At 39.3% G+C, this 15,751-nt stretch overlaps 2 protein-coding genes across 2 annotated transcripts in view; both read right to left on the reverse strand.

The window, feature by feature from the left end:
• The window catches only part of LOC120379893 (olfactory receptor 11A1-like), a 23,217-nt gene continuing 7,466 nt past the window's right edge, over positions 1–15,751 (reverse strand). Inside the window, exon 3 of the mRNA XM_039497408.1 lies at positions 1–1,025. Coding sequence (XP_039353342.1) covers positions 1–1,025 — 1,025 coding nt within the window. The remainder of the gene's footprint in view (positions 1,026–15,751) is intronic.
• On the reverse strand, positions 10,192–12,581 carry LOC120380298 (olfactory receptor 11A1-like). Its single transcript, XM_039497880.1, has 2 exons — positions 12,474–12,581; positions 10,192–11,190 (listed from the first exon to the last, which is right to left on the reverse strand). The coding sequence occupies exons 1-2, from the start codon at positions 12,579–12,581 to the stop codon at positions 10,204–10,206; spliced, it is 1,095 nt and encodes a 364-aa protein (XP_039353814.1). The 3' UTR covers positions 10,192–10,203.

Genomic DNA, 15,751 nt, shown 5'->3' on the forward strand with positions numbered 1-15,751 from the left:
TCATTTTGATCTAAAGGTATCAGCTTGAATTCTCTGAACTGCTGTGAAAGACCCAAGTTTCCTGACCACATTCATCGGGGCCTCCTTTACCTCTTTGTTTCTCAGGCTGTAGATGAGGGGGTTGACCAGTGGTGTGAGAATGGTGTAGAAGACCGAGAAGACTTTGGTCATGCTTTGAAGTGTGTTGATGTCTGGAAGCAAGTAAACAATGATTAGGGTCCCATAGAAAATGGTCACCACGATGAGGTGAGAGGAGCAGGTGGAAAATGCCTTTTTCCTGCCAGTGGTGGAAGGGATTCTCAGGATGGTGGTGATGATAGAAATGTAGGAAGTCAGGGTTAATAGAAACGGTGGTAGTGTGAATAAGGAGGACAGCAGGAAAGCCACAAGTACCATGCTCTGGGTGTCACTGCAGGAGAGTTTTATCACTATGTTGAATTCACACAGGAAATGGTCAATTTCATTGGGACCGCAGAACATTAACATTGATATCCAAGATACTATTATGGAAGCAGTCACAAATCCACTAATCCAAGACCAAGCCACTAGCTGGAAGCAGAACCTATCATTCATAATGGACACATAGTGCAGTGGTTTACATATTGCTAAATACCGATCGTAAGACATTGCTGCCAGGAGACAGCATTCTGAACATGCCAAGACACCAAAACAATAAAGCTGCATGAAGCAGCCACTCACAGAAATGGTTCTGTCCCCAGTCAGGAGACTGGCCAGCATCCTGGGCAGGACGGTGGAGGTGTAGCAGGTCTCCAAGCAGGACAGGTTCCCCAGGAAGAAGTACATGGGGGTGTGAAGGTGATGATCAGCCACAACTATCACAACAATGAGGATGTTCCCGGCCATGGTCATAATGTAGATCACTAGGAACAGCAGGAAGAGGAGAACCTGCAATTCCGGGACATTCCCAAATCCCAGGAGGATAAATTCCATGATGGATGTTTGATTTCTGCTTTCATGTGTGCCACGGGGAGTATCCATGGGATGGGGAAGGGAGAAAGAGAACACTGCAATGATAATAAAGAGACATTTGCTTTTGTAGTACAGTGCCAACATTATAATTCAATTATTGCTCAAACACATCCCTGTGATGATTACCAGCCCTAGTCTTACTTGAAGAAACTGGGCTGAGGTGTTTAGCATCAGCTATCACTGCTGCTGGAGGCATCAACAATATTGCTTGTATATTAATCTTGTGACACGATCCATTGCTGGGATGGCACCTCTCCAATGCACTGTGGGTGGGCTGCATTATAGCATGGGACTCAGAAGACCTGGGTTTTGTTTCCAACCTTTGGTCAGTCATTTCACCGCTCAGCTGAGAGACCATGCACAACTTTCTGCATTCAGAAATATAGAAACAACTTCCTCTTGTCATCATGTTTGCTGTTTATATTTATGCCCATCAGTGTAAATTTGTTTTATATCCATTTCAATGTGATTATTCCCAACAGAGAACAGATGGAAGGGTGGGTTGATTTCTCTACACTGTACTTTTCAACAACCATATCACTTTACAATCACTCATTTATTTTTTATTTAGTTTTTCACCATATCATACTTGGAGCCCAATCATGGAACAAATTGAAATCAATGGGACTGATTATAGTGTGCAAAATTAAGCATATGGCCAATCTTTGTAGGATCAGGGCCTTAATTGATTAATCAGTGTGATACCACAGTGATGTAGATCGATAGATAGATAGATAGATAGATAGATAGATAGATAGATAGATAGATAGATAGATAGATAGATAGATAGACAGATAGATAGATTTTTCAGTCCATGTTGCAACTTCTAGCTCTGTCTATTTCCTTCTGTCCTGTGTGTCATTTAGAGAGGTATTTGAAAATACTTTGGGTATTTCATTAACATGCCTCTTTCAGATAATTAACACAGATGTTAAATGAAATGTGAGGTAACACTGGCCCTCTAATGTACATTTTTTAAAATCAATGCCCACTTGTATGATCTCTTGGCGAATTCTCCACCACTGGCATTTCTAGAGAGGATTGATGAATAGTAGCTTTTCGGCATTTCTATTACTTTCTTTGTTGAATTGTCTGAGAACAGACAGAAAAATTCTTCAATATATTCATGATAAAAAAGTGCTCATAGAGTTCATCAGTGAAGAATATTTTGTGTCCAGATCATTCTCAGAAATGTTATTCAAAATATACACAGCGCTGTTCTGTTACATTTTACTAATGGTGTTTCCTCTACTCTTCATTGGATGGCTGCCTAGCCCAGCACATACTTTACTATATACCTCAGTTTACATATAAGTAGTAAACAGAGTCCTCTGGACAGCAAGAGCGGGTAGACTGGTTTCTCAAAGACAAAGGACAAGCTGATGCCTCTAGCCACGTGTCATCAAAGTTGATGGGCAATCGCCTTTCAGGTGGCCATCCCTTGAGCACCTGGTTTGTAATGTAGTATCCAAAACAGAGATGAGAAAAGTATAGAACAAAGCAAGAAGTTATGGAGCTGTTACAAACTGGTGGGTTGGGTTTTCATGATGTATAGAGGGTTTTGTAACTTGTCAAACCGTATTATAAATGTAACTAGCGTCAATGCATATTTCTGAAGCATATCTTTTAATGTCCAACCTCTTTGTAACAGCCCTTAACATATTTGAAGACTGTTATAAGTTAGCCCCTCAGTCTCCTTTTTTCGAAAGTGAACATGCCCATTTTTTTTAACCTTTCCTCATAGCTCAGGTTTGCTAAAACCTTTGATCATTTTCCTTGCTCTCCACTGCACTTTTTCTTCCTAACTTTACATTTTCCTTTATTGAATTTCATCTTGTTGATTTCAGATGAAATCTCCAATTTGTCAAAGTCATTTTGAATTCTTAGCCTGTCCTCCAAAGTGCTTGCAAAATCTTCCAGCTTGGTGTCATCTGCAGATTTTATAAGCATACACTCCACTCCATTATCCAAATCATTAATGAAAATATTTGATAGTACCAGACCCAAGACAGAACCCTTGGGACCCCACTAGATACATCCATCCCGTTTAACAGAGAACCATTGCTAACTACTCTTTGGATAAATCTATACGGCAAATAAAAAAACAAACCAAAAACACACAAAAAACTACCTGCAGCAGTGAGTCTCAGAACCTGGGTCTGCAGACTTAGTCTTGTAGGATTCATGCTACAACACTAAAAATATCTATGTAGACATTCTGGCTTGGGCTGGAGGTCAGGCTCTGAAACCCATTCCTCTTTCGGGGCTTCAAACTGGCTATTTTTAATGCCATACCATAATCCCTGAAAGCCCAAGTCTATAGATATGGGCTCTGAGACTTGCAGACACGGTGGATGTGATGTACTCTTTGAGTACGGCCTTTCAGCAAGTTTTTTACTCATTTTATAGTAATTTAATCTAGATCACATTTCCCTGGTTTGCTTATGAAAAAGTCATGAAGGACTGCATCAAACGGCTTACTAAAATCAAGATATATCACATCTATTGCTTCTCCCCTATCCAATAGACCAGTTTATATACATGTGAACATAAAAACAATGATGCACACAGGCATATGACCATAATCACCAAAAAATCAATCAAATGCACCAGCACAATTACATTCACATATATACACAGATATATATATGCAAGGACATGCCCCAAAAATATAGAAATAGATAAAACATGTTGGCTATAATTTTTAAGCATCTAGAGGATTTAGATACTTATTTCCCATTGGCAATTAAAAGCATGGATGATTTTTTTCAGACATTCCAGTAGAAATGTAAACCTTTCAAGTTGGACAGGTGAAAAAATGTTTTGGGTTTGGTGTGTGTATAGGGGGGGGGGTGTTGTATTTTTCCCTTGTGGAAAATTTCAACTGTTGATTGAAAAACAAAAAAATCTCCTAAAGCATTTTTGGGGGGTATTTTTGCAACCAAACCTCCAAAATTTTCACCCAAAACCTGAAAGGTAGTCTGTTTACAGGTTTTATATATATATAAATAAATAAATAAATATATATATATATATTAAAAGAAAGCAGATACTTTCCATTAACCCAAGAATCAAAACCTTATTATTATTTTTTTTAAATCTCACCCATTCCTCTCTAACTTACCTGCTTGGGAGCAAATTGCCTGTGCTTCAGCATAATTCTCCAGGTAACAAAAGGCATCCATTTATATACATTTTTGTGTTCACTAGGGAGGTACACTGAAAAAGCCTCTGCTGTGATGTTGCCAAGCAACCAAAACTGCCCTTAGTTATCACAGATAAAGAGCGGGGCTTCCAAACTTGTACAGCTGGCTACACCTGATATAGCGAGCTATGAAAAAATGTACAGCTTAGATCAGTCTGGTTCAGGCTCGGAGACCTGGTGAGTTGGTTTGTGTTTGAACCAAGCTGTGAGTGATGTCATGCTGGACTCCGGGTTATTGCTTTGCAGTGATTGTGACTAGGGTGCCATCACGAAACACCAATGTCACCAATGTCACACTGTCGAAGCCACTGCCACTGTTTAGTGGGTCCTCATGCAAATTGAACATGTTTAGTTGATTCTTTTTATTCCTACTAGAGAAATACCCAGAGGCCCAGAAAGTCCGTCACATCCTCAGAACAAGGCAGTATTAGTTTTTATGGCCACATGTTGCTGTAGCTTTTCTGCATTAGGCTATATGATCAAAGCTTCATTGCTAGGATATGTTCAAATAATAGGCTTCCATGTATCCCAGCTTACACACCACAGGCTCCAGAGGTCTCATAAAGCTCTGCCAAAGAGAAAAAGAAGAAGGTGTGGGCTGGGACATGGAAGAGGAGTCAGGGCAGAGCAATTGTCCATCTTACATGGAGAGTGTTGGCAAGAAATTTGGGCCCCATTAAAGTCAAAGTCAAAACTCTTGTTTAATTAACAATAGTAGTGACACAAGTTACTAGAGACCAAAGCAGATCTTGAATAAAGCAGAAATGAAATTGTTAAGGAGTTAAGTTTGGAGTTATAAGGATGGGCCATGCTTGGAACAAACAAATTAGAGGAAGTGTGAAGGTGGTACCGATTATAGAAAAGCTAAGGGAATCCAGGCTTAGATAATTTGGGTTTGTGAAAGGAAAATTGGAAGAACAGATGGGAAACAGATTGTTGATCTTAAAAGAGGAGGGTAACAGAATGATGACGCAAAACTAGATGGATGGATGTCCTACAAAAGGATCTGGATAGTTGCAAAGTTTCAGAGGAACTGCTTCAAGACAGACTGGAATGGAGAAGGACTTGAAGAGCTGGCTGTGTTTAGGTGGGATGCAAGCTAGAAGAATAAAAGCAGTAGTAACATGGATACAGGTTGTGGTGATGGTGGTGGAATAAGTCACAGAAGCAGTAGTAGTATAATTAGTAAGTGGCTTAATTGTGCCCTCACCATGAGCTCAGCTCCTGGATTAGACCAAGAGGGTGATTCTGACTGATGCAGTGCTTCTCTGGTAAGGGGTTATGATTGATCTCCTCCTGGGCCCATACCATCCGCCAGTATCCAGTGCAGGAGTGTACAGGGGTGCCCTGCACCCTTTCCATATTCAGGGTTGGAGCAGTGTTCTGAATGCTTGCTGTAGGTGCCTGCCTGGGGCTAACTGGTCACCACATTTGGGATTGGGAAGGCCTTTCCTCCAGGTCAGATTTGCTGGGACCTCATGGGATTTCACCTTTCTCTTCAGCGTGATCTGCTAGGATCAAATGGTCACATCACAGCGGATCAATTCCCTGCCACAGCAGGGACCTCAACCACTCATAGCACCTCAGTCTATTTACCCCTTCACATAACACAAGAACTAGGGGTCACCCAATGAAATTAAAAGGCAGCAGGTTTAAAACAAACAAAAGGAAGTATGTTTTCACATAACATACAGTCAACCCATGGAACTCATTGTTGGGAGATGTTGTCAGGCCAAAATATAACTGGGTTCAAAAAAGATTTAGATAAGTTCATGGAGGATAGGTCCATCAATGGCTGTTAGCCAAAACAGTCAGGGACTTAACCCCATGATTTAGGTGTCCCTAAACTGCCAGGAACTGGGACTGGATGACAGGGGATGGATCATTCACTAATTGCTCTATTCTGTTCATTCCCTCTGAAGCACCTGGCATTGGCCACTGTCAGAAGACAGGATAGTGGACTAGATTGAACAATGGTCTGATCTAGCATAGCTGTTCTTATGTTCCTGTTCTGTAGCTGTGGCATACCACAGCTTAGTCTTCTGAGGGATGCAATACCGTTAGTTTAACTGAAATCACTGGGCTTAGTATGTTGGTGAAGTGTAATGACCTGTGATGAACAGAAGGGCAGAATGGATGAGCTAATGGTTCTTTCTGGCCTGAAGCTTTATGAAATTAAAGAAACGTTTGCCCCCTTTAGTACCACTCCCAGTGTGAGTTGGCCAAATAAATGTAGTAGTAGCAACAAGAGTAGTAATGGCTAGTAAAATAATGTCTATGTTTGACTGCTCCTACTTCATTTACATATGCAGAACTTCATACCCTGTGTTCAAAGTCCAATATGAATATTAACCAGGTAACCCCATCACACTCCTCTTACAAACTTTGACCATCCATAACTCACGCTATATGCCTATTATACCCCCTGGCAGGAAGGAAACATGAAGGAATCTCAAACTTCCTCTTTTGTAATGCAGCCTGTTTGTTGTGTGGTGATGTAATGTATACTATCCTTTCCGACCACTGATGGTTAGCAAGGTGTCTTTGTCCAGTTCTGATAGGGACTTAGATTTACACTGAGGTCTGTGATACATGGTGGTGTATTTGGATCCCTGTTCTCTCAATACCAAGTCCATTTCAGAAGACTATAGTGAAAGAAAAATATCGTTGTATTGATGTGTCTAAAATTAAATAGGTTTGTATCTATGAAAAAAACAAGGAATAAGGGAGAGGGAATATTTTATTTTATTTTATTTTAAAGAGAGGAAGAGAGCCTGGAGTAAATAATGATGATGACAAACAGACAGTTAGATAGGTCGATAGATCGATAGATGAATGTGTAGAGGGATAGATCAATAGATAGATTGATAGGTCATTCTTTACTGTGTTATTATTATGCAAGGTAATTTACAGTAGAAGAAAAGAGAGTTTTCCTGATGCAAAGACATACTGAACATTTTTTTCCTCAATTAATTTTGACCATAATTTTGATTGTCTGTTCTGTTCATTCCCTCTGGGGCAACTGGCAATTGTCCACTGTTGGAAGACAGGATACTGGGCAAGATGGACCTTTGGTCTGACCCAGTTTGGCCATTCTTATCTTCCTATGAGTAGGGTCCTAACAAATTCACAGCCATGAAAAATGCATCATGGATTGTGAAATCTGGAATCCCCCCATGAAATCTGGTCTTTTGTGTGCTTTTATGCTATACTATACAGATTTCATAGGGGAGACCAGCTTTTCTCAAATGGGGGGCCCTGACCCAAAAGGGAATTGCAATGGGCTGCAAGGTGATTTTAGGGGGGTTGAAGTACTGCCACTCTTACTTCTGCACTGCTTTCAGAGCTGAGCAGCCAGAGAGCAGTAGCTTTTGGCTGGGCACCCAGATATGAAGGTAGTGCCCCATCAGCAGCGCAGAAGTAAGGGTGGCAATACCATACCATGCCATCCTTACTTCTGTGCTGGTGGTGGCTCTGCCTTCAAAGCTGGGCTCCCAGCCAGCAGCCACCACTCTCCAGCTGCCCAGCTCTGAAGGTAGCTCCGCTGTCAGCAGCAGTGCAGAAGTAAGGGTAGCAGTACCACAACCCCCTCTACAATAACCTTGTGACTACCCCACAACTCCTTTTTGGGTCAGGACCCTTCAGTTACAACACAGTGACATTTCAGATTTAAATAGCTGAAATAATGAAATTTACGATTTTTAAAATCCTGTAACTATGAAATTGACCAAAATAGATCGTGAATTTGGTAGAGACCTACTTATGACCAATAAGAGAAAAAATTGTTTTAGGAAAAAAATCAAAATTGCAAGAATTTACACATTTTTAAAGGTTTAAAAGAGATTATTTCAATAGTTTTTCTAGATTTTTTTAAAAACAATTTTTTCTCAATTTTTTTTAAACAATATTGAAATGACTGTTGAAAATTGGTCATTACAAAATATAATGTAAATGAAACATTTTGATAACCCTTTAAATGGTATTTTCTCTTAAAAATGATTTTAAAAAGTCATGATATTTTTGTAGAGAATGAATATTTTTGAAAATCTTGGCCGTATTTTAGGGGTTATTTTTCATTTCAAAGATGGATATTTTTGAAGGGAAATATTAAATATTTATTATATTATTATTATTATTATTATTATTATTGCCAGTGCTAAAATGTACATATCCGTGAATACAAATATTCACATAACATAGCTACATAACATTTAATTTCAATATATTTTTAAGGACCTGTTTTCTATCTATACATACACACACACGTATGTATCTTTATACAACTTTATCTTTATACAACTACACATACTAGTGCACACATTTTGGAATTGGCATTATTTATGTTTTTGCTTTATTTATTTCACTGATGTGCAAAAATGTCAGAAGCTCAATCAGACACTTTTTATCTCTTCACTTATACTCTGTCCCAACTTCTACCATACCCCTTCCCCACCCTAGGACTTCTTGCATAATTTCAGATACCTCAGAAACTTGAAATAACCATCATATTTTCATTTAAAATCAACTTCTCACAGAAAAAAAAAATTCACATCACCCCATTCAAAATTACAGTGGCCCGGTGAGCATTATGTCATGAAATCTTAAACTAAAATGAAGATGATCAAAAACTTTTTAGAAGAATGTTTTTCTAGTGAAAAACAGCTTTTCATGAAAATTCAGCTTTCCATGAAAAGCTGCCCCCAACTTTGAAATGTTTCCATTTTCCATAAAAGTTTCAGACACATTTTAATCTATATATTATTGTTGAATTAGCATTGTACAATTTTATTTAATAGATAGATAGATAGATCTTTTCAAAAAATAAAAAATTGGAGTTTCGGCTAAAACTAATTTTTTCACAGGTAATTAAATTTTCATCAGAAAATCAAAAGAATATATTTTTTTTTGTTTTAGGGCTGAAATATTTTCACATCTCAGTAGTTTTTTTGCCCTTTTAAAAAATAAAGTAAAAATTTTCTGGTGATAATTTTCCATATTGGGGAAAAAAAAACAGCTTTGTCAGACAGATAGATACACTGATTAAATGGCTAATCTTGCACACAATGTGTCAAAAGATCCAATGGATGGAAGCTTAGGCTAGAGAAATTCAGACTGTAAATAATAATATATATTTAACAGTGAGATTAAGTAACAATTGGAACTACTTATCCAGGGATGTAATGGATTTCCATCACCTGAAGTCTTTAAAGCAAGACTGAATATAGGAAGTACTGAGAGAAATTATATTCCATATAGTATGAGGACTAGATGATGGTAATGGCCCCATTTGCCCTTAAAATCTATAGAAAGATAGATAGACAATACTTCACTATATTAGAACTGACCTGCAAGGTAAATTGTTAAAGGAAAAGAGTGATTTCCTGACCCAAAGACATAGTGAGAACAAGGTTTTCTTCCCTGCTGAATTTGCACCATTTAGAGAAAATGTTGTGTTAAGACAAAATAAAGAAATTAGGAATATTTTCATTTCAAGGGGTTAAAAACAAGTTTATTTCAATAGTTTTTGTAGAATTTTTTCAATCTTTTTTTTTTCATTTTATTGAACATATTATTGAAATGGCTATGAATTTTATCCATTTACCAAACACTGGGTAAATGAAACATTTTAAGAATCCTTTAAATGTGATTTTATTTGAAAAAAATATTAAAAGTGCCATATTTTTTGCAGAAAATGATTTTATTTATTACTTTCATAGGAAAAAACACATATGAACTAGAGTTTACCAGAGGGGTGGGTGTTAAGGGATGGGGCACAGCATGCTTAGATCTGAGTGGGCAGAGATGGTTTCCCTAGCCTCTGTTTGCCAAAAGCTGGGAATAGGCGACACAGTGGGTGCATCACTTGATGATTCCCTGTTCTGTTCATTCCCTCTGGGGCACCTGGCGTCGGCCACTGTCATAAGACAGGACACTGGGTTAGATGGACCTTGCGTCTGACCCAGTATGGCCGTTCTCATGTTCTTATGTACCTCCATTTCATGCTAACGTTAGCAAATCGAGTTTGTCTTTCCTGATTTTTGTGGGAAAGGCACACATTTCACAAGAGCTTTCCTCAGGGCCCTGTTCACCTCCTTGTTCCTCAGGCTGTAGATGAGGGGGTTGACCATGGGAGTCAGGACTGTGTAGAAGATAGAGAACACTTTGTTCAGGTTTCCCACTGTGGCACTATCTGGGAGCATGTAGACAATCATTAAGGTCCCATAGAAAATTGTCACCACAATGAGGTGAGAGGAGCAGGTGGAAAAGGCCTTTTGCCTCCCCATTGTGGAAGGGATTCTCAGGATGGAGGCAATGATAGAAATGTAGGACATCACAGTTAATAGGAATGCAGGAAGGGTGAAGATGGAGGAAAGTATGAAGGTCACAAGTTTCATCTGGCTGGTTTCACTGCAGGAGAGTTTGATCAAAGGGGTGAAATCACAGAAGAAATGATCAATTTCATTCGGGCCGCAGAAAGTGAACTGTGCTAACAAAGACGTGGTGACAGTGCTAGCCAGGAAGCCACTAATCCAGGACAAAGATGCCATCTGGAGGCACACACTGCCATTCATCTGCACTGCATAGTGCAGGGGTTTACATATTGCTAAGTATCGATCATACGACATCACTGCTAGGAGAGCACATTCTACAGCTGCCAGAGAGCTGAACAAATTAAATTGCGTGATGCAGCCGCTAATAGAAATAGTTCTGTCCCCTGTCAGGAGACTGGCCAGCATCCTGGGCAGGATGGTGGAGGTGTAGCAGATCTCCAAGCAGGACAGGTTCCCCAGGAAGAAGTACATGGGGGTGTGCAGGTGTTGATCAGCCACAATTAGAAAAACGATGAGGATGTTCCCAGACATGGTCACAACATAGATCACTAGGAACAAAGGGAAGAGAAGGATCTGTAGTTCAGGGAGATCCCCGAATCCCAGTAGGATGAATTTTGTGATGGACGTTTGATTTCCAGCTTCTGCATGGGCTTGGAAGTGAACCTGGGGGAAGAAAAGAAACTTTATAGTATGCTTAGTATTAACTAAGTATCAACTAGTATTGCAAGGAGATCAGTCTTACACAAAATTGATTTACATGTGTTCCAACTTTTCTTTTTCTTTTTTTCTTGTGGAGTTTTCACTCGGATCTCTCCTAGTGGCAATCATATGGTGGCTCCGTGTCTCTACAAAAACCTTTACTAGCTTTATTGGTAACTCTATCACATTGAAAATGCATGTCCACGTTTTTGTCCTTTGATAACGCACTCAGACACCACAGCAATAATCATGTGATAGAGAGAGAGCGCGAAAGAGCGAGAGATGTTGTTTGAATCAAAGAATGGAAAGTCAGACAAACAGAGACAGATTGAGATTGATGTACAGAAGAAACTGAGTGACACATTCAAGCATGAATGAGCAGAGAGAGAGAGAGAATAGTTGTTGGAAATGAAGTATAGAGAGGCAGATGAACATTGATAGATATCTTTCATTATTACAGCTTTCCAGGTTTTGCCCTTCGATTCAGTACATGTTTATACTGGCTTTTCCTCTCTGAATTAGCTGTGTATTCCCAGGCTGAATTGTTTTTCTCCTTTTCTACCCAGCTTTCTAATCTCTGACTCTGTCTTCATCCTGACTTCAAACACTCAGTTCCAAACCAATGTTTCATAAGCAATGAATGGAGGGAGACATTCCTCTGAAACGCCTTCTACTTTTTCTCTGGCTAATATTAACTCTAAATCAACCCATCAACATACATCTGCTACTCCCCGGTGAAGGAAACGTCTAAGACAGAGTATGTCTCCTTTCTGTCTAAAGCATTATGACCCCAATTCAAGAAGATACTCAACTTGCATGTAGCTTTTAGCACAGGCGCAGTCCGATTAACTTACATGGGATTGCTCACAAGCTTAAAGTTATGTATATGTTTAAGTACCTTCCTGAATCAGAGTCTATAGTGTTTTCCAATTTAGAGGGGCAAATGTTGAGGTGGAAACAAAGGTTTCAGCAGGATGATCTATCAAATCTTTTATCTTCCCTAAAGAGGATAGAAAACTGTGGAACTACTTACAAAGGTATATGATATAGTATCTGTCACTTGAAGTTATAAAAGTCATGACTGAATATGTTTCTTAAAGGTATGCCTTAATTTCAACCAGAAATTGTTATTCTTTTCAAGAATCACTGCCTGAAATTATCTTGCCTGTATTATGCATGAGGTCAGACTAGATGACCATAATGGTTCTTTCTGCCCTTAAATTCCATAAATCTGTAAATTGGTTTACCTTTAAGGAGGAGGTATTACCAGCCAAAATCTCTGATATGAACTCTTCACTCTTTGTATTGACACCAAGATATGGGTTCTGCCATCTATATTCCATCCTCCTCCTCATCATTACAATGCATGGATGCCGGCTTCCTCTGGGCCCCGAGGTGCACCCATGGAGTCGGCACCTATATTCAGGTGAGATCTTTCAATAAGGAGACCTGCCTATGCTTGACTATATGTGTCAGTTCTGCTACCCAGCTGCATTAATTTTGCCTTCTATCCATCTACTGAATGTCAGCATCTCTCCTAATTCCTTATTTATTCTTTGTGGGAGAAGGGGAAACCTCCCTTGACATTTTAGCTGATGGCAGCAATAAGAACGGCAGAGGTTTCCATGTGGGATTTGAACACCGTCCTCCCTTTTGTTCTTTTGAAAAAATCAGCCATTTTATTTATAGTTGGATATAGAGATGGTCAGGACTCTTTTTAAAAAAAACAAACAAACAAAAAAAACTTGTTTTCCACTGTAAAATGCCAGTTTATCAGCACTGACACTGTTCTTTCAGAAGAAAATGTTTTGACACTTTTTCTTGTGTTGGGAATCCAAAATGATTGAGCTTGTCCAAACACCTTGTCTCAACATTTTCTAAATTAAAATCTTCCAATTATTTTTGCATCCACATTTGCATTTTTGCATTTCACGTTGACATTTATTTTAACTTCTAGTAAAAAATAAAAAAGGTCAAAATTGAATGAAACATCTTGAAATTATGAGAGTAGCACATGTCAGCCAACCCAATCCCAGTTTTGTGGGGCGAGGGGATTATCTGTTCACAACAACATTCAGGTTGAGATTTTCAGAGTTGCCCAAGGGATTTAGATGCTTAATTTCCATTAGTAGGAACGGGAATGGACATCCCATCCTTTAAAGGGCTTTGAATCTCTCATACTACCCGTGTCCACTGATCAAAGGAAAAGTATTATTATGTCAGTAAGGTTTTTACATTTCTGCTATTATTGGTTTAATGCCAAGAGATCTCAGCTGAGACCAAGGCCCATTGTGCTAAGACCTGTGCATGCACCTAGTAAGAAATAGACCCCGCCGTGCTGAGAGCACAATCTAAATGGTTTAAAGGTGGGCGTGGAAACTGAGGCACATAGCAAGGAAGTGACAGTGCTAGAAGTCGGTGGTAGCACTAGAAAAGGAGCGCAGGTTTCCAACTCCTTGTCCCAGGCTCTATGAAGTGTGCACAGCATTACTTCTACAAACCTTTGGCATTATCAAGTCATTTACAGGCTCATATTTTCGAGGTTTCCTGGGAGATACGAACATACAGTGGGGGTCTCTAAAAATCCCAGCTAAAATCTGTACATTTAACCCCCCAGGAAATTCAGTATTTGTGACTTTATTGAATCATAGGAACATGCAAACTCAGACTGACCAAAATCACAAACACTTTTAAAGCTCATGTAGTGAATTTTGTGGATCTCAATTTAAATGTCAAGGTGCTGTTAAGTTATCATCTATATCTATCTCTGCAGAGATTCTTTATAGCCTACAGACCCAGGCTTATGAGCACTTTCAATAGACTATATACCTGAGAAAAGTTACTCATATGGGTAAGTGTTGGTATGACCCACTCATGAGTGTATGTTAGCAGCCCCTGTCCCTAACCCTGAATCCCCATGCTGATCCATAGAGGATATGACTTTTACAGCCCACACTTACAAAGGTTTGGCTTTTTATCTCATTCTGTACTGGTTCATATATTTAGCCCTGAACCCCCACTGTTCAGTTCCGGATGTGCCAGTCACAAGGGTGGTTGGAATATTTAGGACCAGGTGTCTACTAACATATATTAAAGCAGCAATCCTAAAAGTACAGTGCAAACCTTTGATACTTAAAGGTTGAGGTTTTCCAAGCTGCCTAGGAGAACAGGCCCCATTTCCTATTAGATTTAATGGGATTTGAGTATCCATATCACCAAGGCAATTTTGAAAATATCAGCTAAAATCTCTACATTTAAAATGACATGAAACTCAGCATTTATAATTTTATCAAGCCATATTGACCTGCAAAATTTTGAATGACAAAAAACATAGAAATCTTGTCCCTTTTTTGCTTACAATAAAACCCCATAACTAGCCAAATAACAAAGAAACAAACAAAAACAAAAAAACTTTTCACCTGGAAAATCTGAAAACCAAAATTTTTTAGTCCAAATACACCTTTTGTTTTCAGCTGAAATTTCTCAGTTTTCAACCAAACATCTAACATTTTCATCTGGAAAACCCTAAATATATTTTATTTTGACAAAAAACAATTTTTTGGGGTGGGGAAGCTAAAAGAAAGGATTTTCAGGGTTTTTTTTGCTAAGTAGAGTCACTGCTTTCCAGAATAAGTCCCCCAGCCTGCAAGTATGATCAGTTTTCCTTTGTCCTAGATATATAACCTCTATTTGGCACTGGTGAGGCCACATCTGGAGCACTGCATCCATTTTTGGGCCCTGCAGTACAGAAAGTATGTGGACAAGTTGGAGAGAGTCCAGTGGAGGGCAACAAAAATGATTAGGGGGCTGGGGCACACGACTTAGGAGGAGAGGCTGAGTGAACTGGGCTTATTTAGTCTGCAGAAGAGAAGAGTGATGGGGGATTTGATAGCAGCCTTCAACTACCCGAACAGGCATTCCAAAGATGATGGAGCTCAGCTTTTCTCAGTGGTGGAGGATGACAGAACAAGGAGCAATGGTCTCAAGTTGTAGTGGAGGAGGTCTAGACTGGATATTAGGGAAACCTATTTCACTAGGGTGGGGGATGAAGCACTGGAATGGGTTACTTAATGAGGTGGTGAAATCTCCATCCTTAGAGGTTTTTAAGGTCAGGCTTGACAAAGCCTTGGGTGGGATGATTTAGTTGGAGTTGGTCCAGCTTTGAGCAGGGAGTTGGACTAGATGATTTCCTGAGGTCTCTTCCAACCCTAATCTTCTATGATCCTATGAATCTATGAATGGGGCTGTATTGAAACATATGTTCAAATGAACCCAATTAATCAAGGAACCTAAATCAGCCTGAATAACTGACATGTCATCATTATTTGCCACCTCATCATGTTTTTTTGGCAGCACCAAGCACAGACACCTGCAAGACCCCACTAGACACACATCTATTAAATGATTCACCATTTACAATTACTTTTTACAGTTCACCAATGTTAGAGGGCTCTCTCTTCACCCTCTATGCTGGTTCTTGTCATGCAGACAGAAAGCAGAACACCAGAAGTCTGATGTGTAGATA

The sequence above is a fragment of the Mauremys reevesii genome, linkage group 13 (assembly GCF_016161935.1).
Source record: "Mauremys reevesii isolate NIE-2019 linkage group 13, ASM1616193v1, whole genome shotgun sequence".
In the NCBI taxonomy this organism is placed as follows: domain Eukaryota; kingdom Metazoa; phylum Chordata; order Testudines; family Geoemydidae; genus Mauremys; species Mauremys reevesii.